The sequence below is a fragment of the Giraffa tippelskirchi genome, chromosome 11 (assembly GCF_054371585.1).
Source record: "Giraffa tippelskirchi isolate mGirTip1 chromosome 11, T2T-mGirTip1v1.2.pri, whole genome shotgun sequence".
NCBI classification, from domain to species: Eukaryota; Metazoa; Chordata; class Mammalia; order Artiodactyla; family Giraffidae; genus Giraffa; species Giraffa tippelskirchi.
Genome location: NC_137285.1, coordinates 109,837,173 through 109,858,072, shown reverse-complemented (window position 1 = coordinate 109,858,072; position 20,900 = coordinate 109,837,173). Strand labels below are relative to the sequence as shown.

General features: G+C 36.8%; 1 protein-coding gene across 3 annotated transcripts in view; it reads left to right on the top strand.

Annotated features, from left to right (window-relative positions):
• The window catches only part of NUCB2 (nucleobindin 2), a 40,512-nt gene that overhangs the window by 1,409 nt on the left and 18,203 nt on the right, over positions 1 to 20,900 (top strand). For 2 of the 3 annotated variants that reach the window (XM_081541479.1, XM_081541480.1), the window contains 3 exons: positions 4,332 to 4,485; positions 16,603 to 16,746; positions 17,342 to 17,449. In XM_081541479.1, coding sequence (XP_081397605.1) covers positions 16,603 to 16,746; positions 17,342 to 17,449 — 252 coding nt within the window. In that variant the 5' untranslated portion in view covers positions 4,332 to 4,485. The remainder of the gene's footprint in view (positions 1 to 4,331; positions 4,486 to 16,602; positions 16,747 to 17,341; positions 17,450 to 20,900) is intronic. The other variant, XM_081541481.1, reaches the window with a different exon arrangement.

The following is a 20,900-nucleotide window of genomic DNA, read 5'->3' as shown; positions in this document are numbered from 1 at the left end:
AAATAATATCCCTTTTGTTATTAGGGTGAACATAGGAACTTCTGTTTCTCATCTTGGTCTTGAAACTCCCCATGATCTGCTCCAGCTTTCCAAGATGAGTGAAAAATTTGTTTGTCTCCTTGTAGTTATCCATGTTGTTCACCATCTTTCTAGTTTTATCTGTTTTGCAAGTGTGGAGTCCATGTTGCGTTTACATATCTCTGATTTCCTGAGGTATTTATTGTTGATACCACACATTTTGTATATACCCTTTCAGTATGCTTTTTGCCAAGTTGGTTTGCGCTCTGTAAATACCAGTTAAAATGACTTGCACAATTAAGGCAATAAAGGTATGCTTCAAAACAGTGGTTATTGATTATGGGCACTAATATAGAGTATTAGTAGCATGCTCGATATCAGTGTCTTTTTATTTGGGGGCATATTATATACCTCCTAGACATACCAAACTAATTTTTGTGTTATTTAGAATACGCACTTTCTAAGTGCTTTCCACTTTCTAAGGACCGTTTGGGTGACTGAAGTGTGCAAAATACCCTTTTAAGTATTGGGTAGCTGGAGGAATCAAGTGTAAGATTTAAAAATTTATCAAAAATAATTCTTAAAGTAAATCATCCTCTAAGTATTGTGAGTAATTGAGTTGACTATATTTGGCATGATAGATGATTAACTTTTTAAAAATAATTGAAGGTCTAAAATGGGGAAATTGTTATTCTTATGCTTAATACATGCAGTTAGTTTATAGACTTTAAAAAACAGGCTTCTAACAATTTCAAATAATTTATTCAAGGAAAAACCTTGATAACTTTAATGATTAATCTAAATTTTCTAAAACCACCACAATCTGGTAAAAAGTATATTCCATTAGAATTAATTCTAAAGGCCAGATTCCAAGCCTGGCTTGGCCAGGTGATCTTGGCCAAGTTAGTTAACTTCCCTGTGCCTTAAACCTTTTATAAAAGTAGGATCTGAACCAAACCACTTCTAAGATCATTTCTGGTTCCAGCATGCTCTGATTTTAAAAATCCAAAGCAACCTAATGAAAAATTAAATAGCAGCTGCATTTCTTTTATTTTTTGGCAGAACTTTTTGACATACTGTATTTTAGTTATCTGAAGTACAGTTCAGTTCAGTTCAGTCACTCAGTCATGTCTGACTCTTTGCCACCCTGTGGACTGCAGAACGCCAGGCCTCCCTGTCTATCACCAACTCCCGAAGTTTACTCAAACTCATGTCCATTGAGTCGGTGATGCCATCCAACCATCTCATCCTCTGTCGTCCCCTTCTCCTCCCACCTTCAATCTTTCCCACCAGCAGGGTCTTTTCAAATGAGTCAGCTCTTCGCATCAGGTGGCCAAAGTATTGGAGTTTTAGCTTCAACATCAGTCCTTCCAATGAACACTCAGGAATGATCTCCTTTAGGATGGACTGGTTGGATCTCCTTGCGGTCCAAGGGACTCTCAAGAATCCTCCAACACCACAGTTGAAAAGCATCGATTCTTTGGTGCTCAGCTTTCTTTATAGTCCAACTCTCACATCCATACATCACTAATGGAAAAACCATAGCCTTGACTAGACGAACCTTTGTTGACAAAGTAATGTCTCTGCTTTTTAATATGCTGTCTAGGTTGGTCATAACTTTTCTTCCAAGGAGTAAGTGTCTTAATTTCATGGCTGCAGTGATTTTGGAGCCCCCCAAAATAAAGTCTTCCACTGTTTCCACTGTTTCTCCATCTATTTGCCGTGAAGTGATGGGACTGGATGCCATGATCTTTGTTTTCTGAATGTTGAACTTTAAGCCAACTTTTTCACTTTCCTCTTTCACTTTCTTTTTTTTTTTTTAATAAATTTATTTATTTTAGTTGGGGGCTAATTACTTTACAATATTGTAATAGTTTTTGCCATACATTGACATGAATCAGCCACGGGTTTACATGTGTTCCCCTTCCTGGACCCCCCACCCACCTCCCTCCCCATCCCATCCCTCTGGGTCATCCCATTGCCCCGGCCCTGAGCCCTTGTCTCATGCATCGAACATGGAATGGTGTTCTGTTTCACATATGATAATATACATGTTTCAATGCTGTTCTCCCAGAACGTCCCACCCTCACCTTCTCCCTCAGAGTCCATAAAATTGTTCTATGCATCTGTGTCTCTTATTCTGTCTCGCATATAGGGTTATCGTTACCATCTTTCAAATTCCATGTATATGCATTAGTATACTGTATTGTTGTTTTTCTTTCTGGCTTACTTCACTCTGTATAATGGGCTCCAGTTTCATCCATCTCAGTAGAACCGATTCAAATGTATTTTTTTTAATGGCTGAGTAATATTCCATTGTGTATATGTACCACAGCTTTCCTCTTTCACTTTCATCAAGAGGCTCTGAAGTACAGTATGTGTAAATAATGAAGACATTGTAATTTTAATAGATTTAAAAATTTTGCTGTTGCTTTTATGTTTATTGAATATACATATGAGCAACAGTATTTGCTTTTCAGAAACTCATTATCAAGCATGCTGTAGGGGTTGCGGAGAGATAAATTAGGAGTTTGAGATTAATATACACACATTATTAATTATAATACAGGTAAGGACCAAGGACCTGCTGTATATCACAGGGAACTATATTCAATATCTTAATAACCTAGAATGTAAAATAATCTGAAAAGAATATATATATACCTGAATCACTTTGTTGTGTACCTGAAAGTAACACAACACTGTAAATTAGTTAGTTATACTTCAGTTTTTAAAAAGAGTTAATTAATACTATAGCCATCTGTTAATCTGTTAATATTGAGAAAAAAGGCAAAATACTGGTTTTCTTGATTGGTGTCCTTTTCTACAGATACGAGCATCAAAGACACTAAGTTCTATACTGATATATTGATACAGGGAAGGGCTAGAAAACAGCTCAGCTGGTCATACATCTGATATTTTATTTTGAATCTCACTTTCCTATTGACTCTCACTTTCAAATGGAAAAATGGAGTTGAGCACTAGGTTGCCTGTTGCCCTTTTCACTGCTGCCATGGAGAAATTTAGAAGCCATCTATTTTTCTCCACCCCACTCCTTTTCTCTGTCAGAATCCTGACATTGACAGTAGGATGAAACAACCCAAGTTTCCTGACTTGAAGGAAGAAACCTAGGTCTCTTTCAGAAGCTTTATTTTAATGTCAGGGGGGAAGAGATTGTATTCTTCTTTTGTGAGTTGTAAGTTTTTCATTGACCTGCATCAGGACTTTGGCTGTAGCAGTGCTCTAGGGAGAGCTCTAATGTGGCCTTTCAAAAAAAAAAAAGTGATATTTTAAGGTTGTATGTCAATCTGGCTTATTGCTTTTTAAGTTCAATGACTTTGGGTGTTTACAACACAGATTTTTATTATTTAAATATATAGATATTAAATTTTCAAGACAGGAAGAGCACTACTGTTTATGGAGCATTTACTCTTGCCATGTACTGTGCTAGTTCCATTGTATTCATTCTTATTTTCATCCAGTCAAAAAGTTATGAAGAAGTATTAGTTTGATTTATGGATAGGAAAATCAAGACTCAGAGAGTCAAGTAGCTTGGCAGTAAATGGGAGTGGTTAGGATTCAATCTGCGGTTTATTTTTGACCATGCTAATAAAAGTCATGTGCCTCTCCAACATAACTTGCATATGATCACTCTCCTGCTTAGATAATTTCATGTTAACTATAGTACCATGAAAAGAAATAAATACCTGTTCTTAAAAATTGAAGATATTTTATTTCCTTATTTTATTTATATACTGCTTAGAAATAATTGATTATGTTCACTGGTGAGTTTGCAATATAACTGCCTTATATTTTACAGTTGGGTAGTGGGTTTCAAAAAAGAATTTGAGATGTTGTGCTTTATTACTGATCTCTGTGTTTAAGGCATGGGCCAAGGTTAATTTTTAAAAATAGTAATAAGAGTAAAAAAGGATTCTAGGTAAAGAGTTTAAGAAAAAATCCAGTTAAGGATTGAATGGAGAAACTTAGACTGTATATCGAAGTCTCATTGAAGAGGAAAATAAGCTTTTAGTTTGAACTTTTCTTAATTATTTAAAAGAAGAGCAATATGGTAAAACCTTGGCATATAAATAAATATCTTTGCTTATTTTGGTCTTTGATTCTACTTAGATAATATATTTCTTCTCCTTCCTCACTGGGATATGATATAGACTCCTTCCACAGTATAGAACTTTTGGCACTTTTTATTTTCACAGAATTTGACAAATAAATACACTATAATGTGCCACTACCACTCTAATAAGCCTAAATTTATGTTTATGTTTTTTTTTTTTTTATTTTTTTATATTTAGAACCTGTGAAGAGTCAGTTCTTAGTGAAAAAGCATTGAAACAGGAGCCAGACCCACCTCTTCACTAATTTGATATTGTGCAAGTCATCTTACCTCTCTGGATCTCAGTTGCCTCATCTATAAAAAGGAGATAGAAATTCTTTACCTGTTTGAAGGTGAGTGATCAGTTAAGAGGGCTTCCCAGGTGGCTCAGTGGTAAAGAATCCTCCTGCCAGTGCAGGAGATGTAAGAGACATGGGTTTGATCTCTGGGTCAGGAAGATCCCCTGGAGGAGGGCATGGCAACCCACTCCAGTATCCTTGCCTGGAAAATCCCATGGACAGAGGAGCCTGGCGAGCTACAGTCCATAGGGTTGCAAAGAGTCAGACACGACTGAAGCAACTTAGCACACATGCACGATCAGTTAAGAAAGCAAAAATGAAAACAGACTTAGTGGTGGCTTAAACATAAAATATTTATTTCCTCATGTAAAGTAATTCTAAAATAGGCAGTCTAGGATAGTAGCTTCAGAAAGTTGCCAGGGACCTAAACTTTTTCCAGTTCTTTGATGTGTTATCTTTAAAATGTTGCCCTGGTCCTTATAGTCCAAAATAGCTGCCAGAGCTGTATCCATCAAAGAAAAGTTCCAGGTAGCAAGGCAAAGACAAAGAAGGATGCAACCTCTCCCTTTAAGAGATTATCCTGAACCAAAGGAATTATAGGAATTATCCTTTGGTTATAATAATAACCAAAAGATTATCCTGAACCAGGGAAGCAGGGAAATGTAGCTGAATGCATAGTTGCCTTGATTAAAACTGAGCTTTTGTTATTGCAGAGGAAGGGAAGATTTGGATATCAACTGGCAAATAGAAGTGTTTGCATAATATGAATATTTTTCTCTTTCATCCCTGAGATCTGTGTGCTGTGATAAACACTCAAAGAAGCTTCAGTAATTTGTCAGAGTTTTAAGTCTGGCCATTATCTCCAGAAGGAAATAACTTTCATCTAACAAATTGTTTTTCTTTTTTTTATGTTTATCCCAGGATTCATTGTAGAAGGCTTTCTGTCTTAATTGGGTATTTGTTCTGGTTATTAAAAAAAAATTACCCATAAATATCCAATAGTAAATGTTTATTGTATACCTAACATTTATTGAGCCATTTGCTTTATGCAAAGTACTAAAAAGACAGAGATAAGTTATCCAAAGTGTATCACATAATAAATCATCAGGAAGTAAATTTATGTTGAAAACTGTTATCCACTTTAAGATACTTTTAAGTTCAATATTGTCATGCAAGGAACATTGTTGCCTTTGTTGGTGAAAAGATGTTGTGGTTTTGTGGGGCTTTTTTTTTTTTAAACCACTCAACTGTTAACTGTCTTGAAATTTCCTTTTACTTAACTACTCTCCCTTGCCTAACTTACTTAGGTATACCAATATTTTATTTCCTTCTAGAAGTTTATGGATAAATACTATGTAAATATACCCTATACTTGTCACATGAAATGATTCAATTGCCATTTTATCTGTAAAGAAAGTGAATTGAAATAAAATTTTGAGAAAAGGAAACTGAAATTTAGGGAATGGAAATTGGATGAGGGAAGAACTTAAAGATTCAGTCCATCATTTAAGGATATTAGAAAGAATATTAGGAGCATTTAGCATTGTAAGTCATCTGACTGAAAATATCTTATTTGCTGAATATAATTTTAATGCCTTAAATTTTTTTCAATTAATAGAAAGAATAATGCTATATGTGGTTTGGTAAGCAGCTTTTTTCAAATTGCAATTGTTTACTTAATAGGCTGCCTTCCACATTGGATTGAAAACCCTGTGAGGGTCGAGACTGTGTCCATCCCACTTACCTTTGTATCCAGCATAGTATCTGGAATATAGTGGGTACTTAGTAAGTGTATGTTAAATTAATAAATAACAGATAACAGAGTAAAGAAAACATACTTCAATTCAGTCTTAAATTTAAAAGCAAATAGGAGTAAAAGAAGAAAGTTGGAGGGAGAAAACGATAGATGAGGAAGGAAGAGAGACTGTTGAAAGGAAAGCCAGACAAACTAGTTTCAGTTTTCTGTATTCTTCACCCTTCTCACCCACGACCATTCTTGTTAACCACTTCCAGGATATTTGTCCCTATAAGCAAAACAGAAAACACACACACACAGACACACACATACGCACCCCTACCTACTCACATACACACCCCTACCCACTCACACACACACCTACCCATCCACACCCACCCAAGGTAGACTTAATCCAGATAATTACTGGTAAGAATCAGTAGTTGAGAAATGTGCCTCTGTGTATGAATGGGAATTTTGTTTTGGCAGAGACAGGGAAGGCGAGAGAAGCTTACTTTTAGGACTTGGAAATTGAGGGAAATTATTTTATATCTACTGAATGTTAGGAGAGGCTTAAGAACTCTGTTTATTTTGTGCTTTTGCTTAAGGCTCGAATGCCTTTGGGATCAGTAGCCTTCCAAGTGTGTGAGTTTAGTTCTTGATGCATTCTGAGACTCCATTTGTTGCAGGAAGGAGGACCTCTCCCAGGGCCCGAAAGTGGGCTCTTATATAGCACTCGGAAGTGAATTGCCCAAGGAGACACATGAGCTGACAAAGCAAGAGATTTTATTGGGAAAGGGCACCCGGGTGGAGAGCAGTAGGGTAAGGGAACCCAGGAGAACTGCTCTGCCACATGGCTCACAGTCTTGGGTTTTATGGTGATGGGATTAGTTTCCGGGTTGTCTTTGGCCAATCATTGAGTTCTGACTCAGAGTCCTTCTTGGTGACATGCCCATTGCTCAGCCAAGATGAATGCCAGCAAGAAGGATTCTGGGAGGTGGTCAGACACGTGGTGTCTCCTTTTGACCTTTCCCGAACTCTTCTGATTGGCGGTGGCTTATTAGTTCTGTATTTGTTACTAGGACCTCCTGTACTAAAACAGCTCATGAAAATGATTACTATGGTGTCTGGCCAGGGTGGGTGGTTTCAGTCAGTGTGCTTCCCCTAACACACTGATATTAAGACACATCATTTTATACCATATAGAATACATATTGCTCATAAAACTGAGTTCTTTATCACTTAGAATTTCATTCTGTGTTTACTGAAAGTGCTTTTTAAGATATATTTAAACATGCAAATTTTTCTTACATCGCTTTTGCAGATACATTAAGAAATTTAAAGATGCTAAATAAATCAGTTAAGGTATTTCTAAGACTCTTTCACATTCATAACCTAAGTCTTCTGAAATACTTCCTTGATTCAGAATTGTAAATGTTTGTATTTCCCCACATTACATTTTCTTCTCTACTGTGGAGAGTGATGGTGATTTAATTCTGGGAGTTTCTTTAAGATCATTTGCCTGGAATTTTCTTCCAAGCCTCTGACCTTCATTTTACAAGCTTTGATGCCAGTACATTCCTAAAGATGATCGTCATCTTACAAGCTTTGATGCTGGTGCTTTTCAAAAGATGATGATGGAAAGTTGTCAGATTCATCTTCTTTCCCCAGTCCCTCCATCAGTGGTTTATTTACCACTGAGGGGTTACAGTTTGTCTAGACATGGCATCAGAAATAACATCCAGTTGGGATACCTTTCAGGCAACCTATTCTTCAAATATTCAGGTATGCAGCCTCAGAATGCATTAAGAACTAAACTCACACACTTGGAAGGCTACTAAAGGCTCTTGGACATTCAAGCCAGCTTTAGTTAACCTTCCTTTAACTTAGCTATAATCTCTCTTTTACACGTACAGTAACATTTTTGGGAAATTCTTTTGTAAAATTTAATATGGCAAGAACTTTTGGCCATAGATGCCTATGCTAGTGTTACAGTAATATGCTATTTCTTGTGTAACTCATTCTCAGAGTATCAGTCTCTTTTGCACCTTTAGCATTACTGTATCATTTTGAGGCCTGTAAAAGAGCATCAGGATTTTTTCAGCATTTCCTATTGACTAAATTCATCTTTGTTTTTTCCTCAAAATTACTTGGAAGTTATGTGGCTTCTGTTCAGTGTTGATTGGAAGTCTCTGACAAATTGACATTTGCCTTAGCGATTCAGTTCAGTTCAGTTCAGTTGCTCAGTCGTGTCCGACTCTTTGCGACCCCATGAACTGCATCATGCCAGGTCTCCCTGTCCATCACCAACTCCTGGAGTCCACCCAAACCCAAGTCCATTGAGTCGGTGATGCCATCCAACTATCTTATCCTCTGTCGTCCCTTCTCCTCCTGCCCTCAATCTTTCCCACCAGCAGGGTCTTTTCCAATGAGTCAGTTCTTCGCATTAGGTGGCCAAAGTATTGGAGTTTCAGCTTCAACATCAGTCCTTCCAATGAACACCCAGGACTGATCTCCTTTAGGATGGACTGGTTGGATCTCCTTGCAGTCCAAGAGACTCAAGAGTCATCTCCAACAACGTGAATCCATTAAATCAGTCTTATATTCTATATAATTTTTTTTATTGGAGACATATTTTCTGCTGCCTTCATTTGTGTTGTTTGCCTGCTTATAAATAATCTTGTTCTATCTCAAAATGTAAGACAGTTTTGTCTATTTGTGGGTATCTTCCTGTCTGTAGTCAGGTGAAACACTTAGATGTTCCTTTACAAGAAAATATAAAGTTGCTATTATTCCTTTAACATCAAATATTTGCTTTACTAATATCAGCTACTTCATTTCTATGTATACAAAATAGCTTTTTCTTTTTTTTTGGCTAGAAGGCTTGTGGCATCTTGTTTCCCGAACAGGGATTGACCCTGGGCAGTGAAAGCCCAGAATCCTAACCACTAGGCCACCAGTTGTTGTTGTTCAGTTGCTCAGTCGTGTCCTCTTTGTGAAGGTATGGTCTGCAGCACGCCAGGCTTCCCTCTCCTTCACTATCTCCCAGATTTTGCTCAAACTCATGTCCATTGAATTGGTGATGCCATCCAACCATCTCATCCCCTGTCATCCCCTTCTACTCCTGCCTTCAATCTTTCACAGCATCAGGGTCTTTTCCCATGAGTTAACTCTTTGCATCAAGTGACCAAAGAATTGGAGCTTCAGCTTTAGTATCAGGCCTTCCAAAGAATATTCAGGATTGATTTGTTTTAGGATTGACTGGTCAAACCAGGCCACCAGGGAACTCCCCTAAATAGCCTTTCATTTTAATGCCAAATCATAATTTAATCCTTTTGAAGATGTATTAAATGGCAATTAAATTCAATTTGTGAGAGATCAAAAATGCAAAAACTCAGTCTAAAGTAGTGGCAGTAGGAATGGCTATAGTAAAGTTCATGTGTGTGTTGGCAGTAAAGATTATGTTGCTATTGCCACTAGGTCAACCACTTTTTAATGTTCTATTCACTGAAAAATGCTCTGATTTCTGAGATGTTAAACTGAGGAATTAAGTGCATTGTCAGTAATTTATTAAATATAAACAGAGAAAATACTCTAATTGGGAAGACTGTTATGCTGAATTTTAAGAAAGTGGTGAGAATGTATGTGTGTGGGTATGTATGTGTATCTACACACTAATCAAAAGAAAACTGGTTTAAAAGCTATCAAAATAGACCTTAAGGCAAATTAGGATATAAAGGTCACTCAAATGTGAAAAAGATTAAATCTACCAGAAACCTAGAAAATCTTGTGTACATAGCCTCAAAATATTTAAAGGAAAATAGACAGAATTATAAGGAAAAACAGATAAATCCAAAATTAAAGTGCAAGATTTTCACTTTTCTAGTATAATAATAGTCATTTTATCTAGACAAAAATGATTAAGAATGTAAAAACTGGAAAATTATGAAAAGTTATAGAGCTTAGCTAATTTTAAAACTTACGTACTTTTACAGCAAATTATATTTGCAAATTGTAATTGTTTCTTTTTTAATGTTCACATTTCTTTTACAAGCTCAGTTTTTTTGCTCTATTTTTCATTACTTTAAAAAAAGTTAAAGTATGATTCACATATCTTAAAATTCACTCTTTAAAAAGTGTATAGTGTCTCACACTCTGTATCCGAAGTGTGAGAAGTTCCTGGCTTTACTTCATTTTTACTATATCTAGACAGGAAATTTTATTGGTAGTTGATTTTTGTGTTTTTTGTATCCCACCACCTAAGTCTTCTATTTGATCTACCAAGGTGGTTTTCAGCTGGCTGAATAAGCAGTGTTTGGTTTAAAGGCATTTATAAATCATATAGCTTAATCATTTCTTACAATTGGTGTAAATACAAACAATTTTATTAGTATTTCTGATAATGTAGCAGAAAAGATCTACACTTTATTCAATGGAGTTAACTAATGATAGAATCTAAGAGCGTAAATAATACTGAGGTCTAATTGAATTCTCTTAAAAAATTCATTATTTTAAAAAAATGAGGAAACAAGCGGGGAAAGGATGATCACATAGCAAGTGGATAGTGTATACACCTAAATTTAATTTGCCTTACTCTTCTTAGATATAACACCTTTAAAAAAATTAGAGTATAATTGCTTTACAATATTGTGTTAGTTTCTGCTGTACTACAAAGTGGATCAGTTATATGTATACATATATCCCCTACCATTTGAGCCTTCTACTTCCTGCTAGTGGTAAAGAACCTACCTGCCAATGCAGGAGACTTAAGAGACGTGGGGTTTGATCCCTGGGTCATGAAGACCCTCTGGAGAAGGAAATGGCAACCCATTCCAGTATTCTTGCCTGGAAAATTCCATGGACAGAGGAGCCTGGTGGGCTACAGTCCATGCGGACATAAAGAGACATGACTGAAGTGACTTAGCATGCACGCATTCCCTTCCCCTGGAGCCTCCCACCTCCCCTATCTCCTCCCTTTAGATCACCACAGAGCACCAAGCTGAGCTCCCTGTGTTAGAGAGCATCTTCCCACTAGCTGTCTATTTTACACATGGTAGTATCATCCATTTTTCTTTTCCTTGAGGATCCAAATTTACATTTCAGATAAGCATTCTCTTTGTCTCTCACTGCAGAGGAGGTTTGTGAATAACAGAGCTAAGGAAAGCAGTATGTTTTCAAATATCAGCTGCTTAAGAACCACCTGTAGAGCTTGTTAAAATAGACTTTGCACCCCTCACCCCCACCTCCCTCAAAGATTCTTTGATTTAGATGATCTGGAGTAAGCCCTGGTAATTTGCATTTCTAACAAATTCCCAAGTGGTGCTGGTGCTGCTGCCTCAAGGGACCACCACGCTTTGAGAATCACTGCTTAAAAGCAGACATAGACTTTGGAGTCAGTCACTGCCAGGTCCAAACTCTGGATCTACCACTTACTGCCATGTGACCCAGTTCAAATTTTTTAACTGATATGTTTCAGATTTCTGTACTTTAAAATGGGAATAATAGTATTTATTTCACAGGGCCATTGTAAGAATTAAATTAATGTAATAAAAAAATTCAGTATACTGATTAGTACGTAGTGTGTGTGTGTGTGAAAGTCGCTCGGTTGTGTCTGACTCTTTGCGACCCCATAGACTATACAGTCCATGGAATTCTCCAGGCCAGAATATTGGAGTTGGGTAGCTGTTCCTTTCTCCAGGGGATCTTCCCAACCCAGAGATCAAACCCAGGTCTCCCACTTTGCAGGAGGACTCTTTACGAGCTGAGTCACCAGGGAAGTACGTAGTAGACACTCAATCGATGGTTTCTGTTATAATTTATAATAAGCCTAGGACTCAGTTAAATGTTTATGCACCATAAACTCATCCACTATTTTAGAGCAGATGCTCAGAGACTTTTTGTCACTTTGAGATGCTGTCAGGACGCATGCACACAGACATTTTCATATATACAAACACATTCCTCCGTGACTCTCTTCATTTTATGATAGACTTGAAAGAAGAATGAAAGGGTAGAAATGACAAATTGGTGAAGGGATTCCACTTCCAAGACTGTATTTAACTAAGGTTTATTTTTATGACTCTCAGGCTTCTATTGTGTATTGAAGTAAAGATGGACACTATAAAAAGGGGCATATTTCACAGCATGCAACAGAGCTTCCAGCTGCTAAGCAGAACTGTTTATTAATGTATGTGTTGTATGGTGGGAAAAGGAGAGCCTGAGGGACATTGGAGATGAACCCAGGGTGGAGGAAGGAGTCTGTGTGAAAGGGCCTTTTAAACTCTGGATTGACTGTATCAAGTGATGGTAGTCACAGTTCCTGATGGGGTTTGCAAAATGAAGTTATGGAGGTATATCACTGAGCTGACTTTCCACGTGCACATTGTAAAGACTATTCAAATCATTTTGAGCTTCCCTGGTGGCTTAGCGGTAAAGGATCTGGCTGCAGTGCAGGAGCTGCAGGAGCTGCAGGTTCTATCCCTGGGTTGGGAAGAGCCCCTGGAGGAGGACGTGGTGACCCACTCCAGTATTCTTGCCTGGAGAATCCCATGAACAGAGGAGCCTAGTGGGCTACAGTCCATAGGGTCACAAAGAGTTGGACATGACTGAAGCAACTTGGCATGCATGCCCAAATCATTTTAGCAATTATTCATTTTCTAACTATATGTGTACCATGTTAGGGGCCATTGAGACTCAATTAAGCCCCAGAAGTGTATGTAGAAGACATCAAAATTGACTTGAGCAGTTAAGCCATAACTTGGGCTTTTCAGTTGTAATTACACTTACAACTCTAGTGTTGCCTAATAGTCATTTGGTCAGCCTGTTTACAGTGGTATAGGGGACTTGCAAAGGTAAACAAAAATTTCAATTCAGAATTAAAAAAAACTAACTTAGACTTTTTAAATTAATTTTTTAAAAGTTAAAAGGTATAGCTAACAAATACTTGAAAAGATAGTCAACATCAGTAGCCAGGAAAACACAAATCAAACTCACAATAAGATACTGCTTCACACCCAGTAGGTTGGCTATAATAAAAGATAGACAATAAATAGCATGTGTTAGTAAGGATGTAGAAATTGGAGCCCTTATATAGTGCTGGTGCTAGTGGGAAAAGACATAGCTGCCATGGAAAACAGTTTGGCAGTTCCTCAAGAAATTATAAATGGAGTTACAGAATTGATCTAGCAGTTCTCCTAGATATACAACAAAAAGAATTGAAGTCATTGTGTCAAACACAGTAACTGGGCCATAAATGTTCATAGTAGCATTATTCATACTAGCCAAAAACAGTAGACATAGGACTTCCCTGATGGTGCAGTAGCTAAGAATCCACCTGCCAGTACAGGAGACACGAGCTCGATTCTTGGTCTGGGAAGATTCCACATGCTATGGAGCAACTAAACCTGTGTGCCACAACGACTAAGCCCATGCTGTAGGGCCCGGAGCCTAGAACCTGTGCTCTGCAGCAAGGGAAGCCACCACAATGAGAAGCCCATGCACTGCAATGAAGAGTAAGTAGCCCCTGCTTCCTGTAACTAGGGAAAGCCTGCTCGCAGCAACAAAGACTGACCAATAAATAAATAAAATTTTAAAGCAACAACAAAAAAGGAGAACATTTATTGTAATCTTAAAAAAAAAAAGCAGAAATAACCCAAATGTTCATCAAGTGATGAACTGATAAACAAAATGTAGAATATCCATACAGTAGAATATCTATTCAGCTGTAAAAAGAATGAAGTTCTGATTCATGTTACGACATGGTCGTACCTTGAAAGCATAATACTAAATGAAAAAAGCCAGCTATAGAAAAGGCCATGTTATATGTTATATGATTCTGTTATATGATTCTGTTTGTATAAAATGTCCAGAGTAGGCAAATCTATATAGACTGAAAGCAGATTTATGGTTGCCACAGACTGAGAGAATAGGGGAAATGGGGAGTGACTGCTAATAGGTATGTGGTTTCTTTTTGGTGTGATGAAAATGTTCTAAAATTGGATACTGTTGATAATCGCACAGCCTTGTGAATATACTAAAAACCACTGAATTGTGCGATTGAAAAGGGTAAGTTTTATAGCATGTAAATTATATCTCAAATGAACAAAAGCAAAACATATACCTATAGTGGGCATGAAGCATGAATGAGGAATAAACCTTTGTTATCATAAAAAATTGTGAGAAGAGGAGGTGATTCGTGGCCGGGAAAAGATTCTATGGAAAAACAAATCATCCTTAGATTCCTAACCCTGAGTAGCCTGTCACAAGTTCTAAAAGTCTTATGAAGATGGGAACATATTTAACTTCATTGAGCCAGTATCTCCCAAACATTTCATTATAAGTAACATTTACTCACAACAGTCGTGTTAAAGGACTAGTGTCCTAGAGAAGAGTGAGTCTTGGACTTGAGTGTACATATGTAAGGATCACTTGGAATGTTTGTTAAAACAGATTCCAAGGTCCCACCCCAGAGATTCTGACTCTAGAAGTCCTGAGTGCAGCCTGAGAATTTGCATTTCTGACAAGCTCCCAGATGATTTTATCCTTTAGGTTTGAGAACTAGACATTGAGTAGCATCTTTATAGAAGAGTGGAGAAGGAAATGGCAACCCACTCCAGTATTCTTGCCTGGAGAATCCCATAGACGGAGGAGCCTGATAGGCTACAGTCCATGGGTCACAAAGAGTCGGACACGACTGAGCACTTTCACTTTCACTTTATAGAATGGACAAATCCTGTACCTTAGATGGAAGAATTTTATGGCAAGTGAATTGTATCTCAATAATGATACTAAAAATTTTGATATACTAGAAATAGCACTAAAATGTGAATTCTAGTGATTTTGTTAGTTCAAGACAATACTGTGTGAGTGAATTGTTTCCATTAAAAATTTCTTCATCTGTAAAATGAGTCACTGCTATATACTACCTAGGGTTTTGGTGAAAAAGAAGCAGTATATTCTTCCAAACTGTGTTCTTTGGATAAAGACATGTTACTTAAAAAAAGTCCGTGGCCAGCTAAGTTTGGAAGTCTCTGAATTAAATAATGCATGTTCCAGATTGACGGTCAGACCATTATTTTTGACTTGGATCGTATTATCAGTCTATGTGTATTACATAAATTAAGTATGAGCTTTTCATTCATTCTAATTCTTGTAGTAGATCCTCTGGAGCTACAAATATCCTTATGAAGAAGAAAATTAGTAGGCAAGATTTGAACAGTATTTTTTAAAAAAGATTTATTTGTTTATTTTTGGCTGCACTGGCTCTGGGTTGCTGTGCGCAGGCTTTCTCTAGCTGTGGAGAACAGGGGCTACTCTCTAGTTGTGGTGCTTGGACTTCTCATTGTTGTGGCTATCTTGTTGCGGGGCACAGGCTCTAGGCATACAGGCTTGCAGCACATGGTAGTTGCAGCACATGGGCTCAGTAGTTGTGGCACATAGGCTTAGTTGCCCAGTGGCATGTGGGATCTTCCTGGACCAGGGATTGAACTGATGGTCCCCTGCCTGGCAAGGTGGATTCTTAACCACTGGAACGCCAGGGATGCCCAAGATTTGAATAATATTGTGGGACCAGCACTAGTTGTTACTCTTTTGCTTCAACCCTGTTACATCCTGCTTGATATTATATTGCCCTATTTATTTGAAAAATTGTTGACCAAAAAGAACTTTGTCATATGTGGTGAAGAAGGGGCAACAGAGGATGAGATGGTTGGGTGGCATCACTGACTTAATGGACATGAGCTTGATCAAACTCCAGGAGAAAGTGAAGGACAGGGAAGCCTGGCATGCTGCAGTCCATGGGGTCACAAAGAGTCGGACATGGTTTAACAACTGAACAATGAACAGCATTGGCTATGATAAAATAATGTCTGGTAAGGTTAAGAGAATATTTGTAGCCAGTTATTTATCTTTTTAAATCAATTTATGTTCCTAGAGCGAATTACTTTCAAAATTAGATCAAAGCTAACTTAAATATCACATTCAGAAGTAATTTTGGCTCTTTAGTATTTTAATTGAGAAAAAATATATAGTTTTCCCTTCTCCCTTTCTTAAACTTGGGCTATTTATCTTTTAAAAAATTGAGTCCCTCATTACCACCTTTATTTGAAGCTTTTTAAATTAACCAAATGTTTTCTTATATAAGCAGTTTAAATTTTAAAATTTTGTTTACTTGTCTTTTTAATCTTAGCTGAAAAGCATTTCTTTCCTGATTTTCTTTAGTGACCTATTTTAAGCATTATTTCTGATGTTATAATCTATTCTTAACCCCTTTCCTACAATTCTAGAATTCCTAGAATTCTTAATTCCTGGAATTAAGCTCCCTAGAATTGAATATGTTATATTATTAATTGTGGTATTATTAATGTGGTGTATATATATATATATATAGTTTGAAAATGTTTTTTCAGAACCTTAATATAATTGTACCTTTATTTCAGATGAAGTGGAGGACCATCCTTCCACAATGTTGTTTTCTCTTGGTTACGTGTGCACTTACTGCTCTTGAAGCTGTGCCTATAGACATAGACAAGACAAAAGTAAAAACTGCTCAGCCTGTGGACAGTGCAAAGATAGAACCACCAGTAAGTGAAATGACAAAAATAACCTTGTGGGAAGAATTTTAACTAAAATATTGCTAAGATTTATTACTTATAAAATTGAAAATTTAGGAACTATTTTTCAAAAAGTAGTAAAAAGTATAATGTTGTTTAATAGTAAACAAAATTTATTTAATGTAGTTATAGTAGATATATATATCTAACTAATATATTAGATAGTATATAAGAGAATTAACCATAATACATTTCCAAGATAGAGATAACCAGCCAAGAAAACATTATATTATATTCTGAGAAGAGACAGATAACAATGAAGGAGACAGGTGACAATGGGATAAACTCAATAATTTTAATATTATTGGTTAAGTCTACATTGTCTAAGTGATATAGAAAATTGGCTTTTACATAGGAGTAAAACATGACATTGGTTCTGATACAACGTTCTTTATTTGAGAAATACAGTTTTTTAACTTTGACTGTCCAAACTGTCAAAGCAGGTTTGTCTCAATACCATTTTTCTAGACATTTTTTTTGTTTGTTTGTTTTTTAGGATTGAGATCTTTAGATACAGGGAAGGAAAAACTTTCAGAAGAGTTATTGTTTGTTTCTTAATTTGAAGGATACTGGACTTTATTATGATGAATACCTCAAGCAAGTGATTGATGTGCTGGAAACAGATAGTCATTTCAGAGAAAAGCTCCAGAAAGCAGACATAGAGGAAATAAAGGTAAATGTAATTAAATAATTTCTGACAAGTATTTAAGTATGCCCGACACTGAGCTAAGTATTGGGATTACAAAGATGAGTCTCATTTGCAGCCCTTAAAGAACCCTCAAGGGAGACTAATACCGAGAAAAAGATAACTACAATGAATATGTGATATGTGTATAATGTATTTTGGAGATATAAGATTGGACATCTAATTCAGTATAAAGCAATGGGGGAAGGTGGGTCATCTTTCTTCCTAGAGATTATGCCTATTGCTTAAAGATGTGGCTGAGAAAAGGAGAAAGACTGGGAGGCATTCCAAGGCAAGGTACAGGAGATATATAGGAACCTGGGAGTAGCAAATGTTTCTGGAAGCTAGCCTGGGAAGTGGAGGCCATGATTGGCCTAAAGATGAGGTTGGAAGGAATCATGGGCTAGATGGCAGAGGGTCTTGTACATCATGGTAAGAGACTCGAAACATGATGGGAGGCCAGTGGGAAGCTATTCAAAGGTTTAGAATAAGTTTAGTTCTGGTGTTTAATCAGATCCAGATTAATAGAAGATGTAATGGCCCATACCTTATCTCAATAGGGGAGGTTTAATTTGCCTCTGTCCTAAGAACCCCATTTATTAGACATTATCTTAGTCCTAGACCTCTCCTTAGTACTCATAATAAAGAAAAGAGGTTGTAAAAAACAAGATCTGACCTGAGAGATTCTTTTAAAGCCCACCCTTGAAGGGTGAAGTGAAAGTGTAGTCTCTCAGTCGTGTCCAACTCTTTGTGACCCCTTGGACAGTAGCCCACAAGACTCCTCTGTCTATGGGATTCTCCAGGCAAGAATACTGGAGTGGGTTGCCATTTCCTTCTCCAGGGGATCTTCTGACCCAGGGATTGAACCCCGGTCTCTTGCCTTGCAGGGAGATTCTTTACCATCTGAGCCACCAGGGAAGCCCATCCTTGAAGGGTGATGAATCCATTTAATTTGGTTTATCTTAGAGTCAGAAGTAAAAAAAAAAAAAAAAAAAAAGAAAATCCAATGACTTAATTTTAAACTTTCAGTTATATCTCTCAAGATAGTTTTATTGGTTTGCTTATATTATTTTTATCTGTTTTTAACTTTCCTAAAAAATTATCTCAGCTGTTTCTAGAATCAGAACTAGAGAACTTTGTTTGAAGGAAACATTCTGGATCAAGCATTCTTCTTATTTTAGTTTCTGTCCCTGGTCTGGGCTCCTTTTGAAAGTCTGACCTGCATAAGGTTGTGGCTACTATCAGAGCGTGTGTGTGGCTTTTAGTCCCACAGGTTTCCTCCTGGAAGCTGTGAACTTTTCTGGGAGAATTATTATGCCAATAATTCCCTTGAATTATCTTTATTTTATGTAAGAATTACCTTTTTTAAAAAAAACTGACATATATTTGACATATGGTATTATATTAGTTTAATGTTTAGGACCTAGTGATTTGACATTTGTATACTTTGGGAAATAATGACCACAATAGGTCTAGTAACCATCTGTCACCATGCAAAATTAATACAATATTATTGACTGCACACCCCATGTAGTATATTACATCCCCATGGCTTATTTATTTTATATCTGGGAGTTTGTACCTCTTGATCCCCTTCACCCATTTCATTTCTTCCCCAACCTCCCTCCACTCTGGCAACCACCAATTTGTTCTCTGTATGTATGTGTCTGTTTTCCGTTTGGTTTAGTTGGTTTGTTCTGTTTTTTTTAGATTCCACATATGTCATGCAGCATTTTTCTTTCTCTGCCTGACTTATTTCACTTAGATAATACCCACAATCCCCTGAATAATCTTGTGTTTCCTTGAAAAATTTATTTGAGCTATGGAACTAATTTCCTGGGATAAATGATATCTAATATAGACCTTTCAGTGTCTCTTATCCACAATACTTCAGTTAGGACTAAGAGCATTATTTGAGGGCTAACAAAAATATGGATAATGGGAGTTATTATATAGAGATAACCAGGGAAAGGAAGGCAACTAGCTTGTCTTATTTGGTATGGGAATACTTTTATAACTGTTTTCCTTTCACAGTCAATTCCTTTTCTTTATGGGGTTGGATCGGGGAGAGGGGGAGACAAAATGGAGTAAGTTAAACAGTTATTTAATGAAAAAGAAATGAGTAAAACTAGACAACAAAACCCAACCCAACACAATCATTACAAACAGCTTGGCAGTTCCTCTTTTCTCAAGAAAAACCAGAAAAAAAGTTAGACGTTGTCCTTTCCTTTTCAGCTAAGCACTTTGAAAGGAGACTCAATACTGCATTTCTTCCCTTACCAAACATTGCTAACTGGGAGGATCATGGCATTGCCCATGCCACTTCCCTGACTGTACTTTTGTGAAGAATGTCATGACTTCTTAATTGCCAGATCTAGTGAACACATTCTATTCCTCTTCTTACTGGACTCCTTTATTTTATCTCAGTGGTGCTCAAAATTTTAAACTGTTAAAACGGTTTTCTGGGCCCCACCTCCCAACTTTATGATTCAGTAAGTCTAGGGCCTGTGGATCTGAGGTTCCCAAGTGACACTGGTGCTTCCACTTGAGAACTATTGTTTTATCAATAATAGTGACCATCTCTCCTTGAAATATACTACTCTTTTTGCTTCTGTAACAGACTATTCTCTTGGCTCTCCTTTCACCACTCTGAACATTCTTGGTCTCCCTTGTGGAGTTTCTTTTCCTTCCCTTCCTCAGCAGGCCCCCTTGACTCAATCCTGAAGGGTTTGTGTGCCTGATTGCTAGTTAGACTTGCAGTTTATGATTGCAAATGCATTTATAACAAGAGAAAGTAAACCACTAACTACTTTGTTTCTTACATTTTGAAGCATGTATATATTCATCTATGAAAAAGGAATCAAAGGAGACAACCTAAAAAAGATGAATTTTGATAAGTTTTTTATATATGGAATGACTAAAGCTTAAGGAAGCTATGTTACTTAAAAAACTTTATCAAAATATAATTAATATACCATAAAATTTGCCCCTTTAAAGTGTACAATGCAGTGGTTTTGATATATGTACTGAGTTATATAACCAACACCACTATCTAATTTTAGAACAATTTTATTTCCTCTAAAATGAAGCCCTGTATCCATTAAGCAATCTCTCCCCCCTTTCCTCTCCTCAGCCCCTGGCCAACATTAATCTACTTTCTATCTCTGTGGTTTTGCCTGTTCTGGACATTTTAAAGAGTGGAATTATACAAAATTTGGACTTTTGTGCCTGGCTTCTTTGACTTAGCATAGTGGTTTCAATGTTCAGCATATTGCAGCATATATTGGTATATTCCATTATATGGCTATTCCATATTTTATCAGTTCATCAGTAGATGAACATTTGGGTTATTTCTACTTTTTTGACTAGTGTGAAAAACGCTGCTGTGAACATTCATATTTAAGACTTTATGTGAACATATGTTTCTACTCTTTAGGTA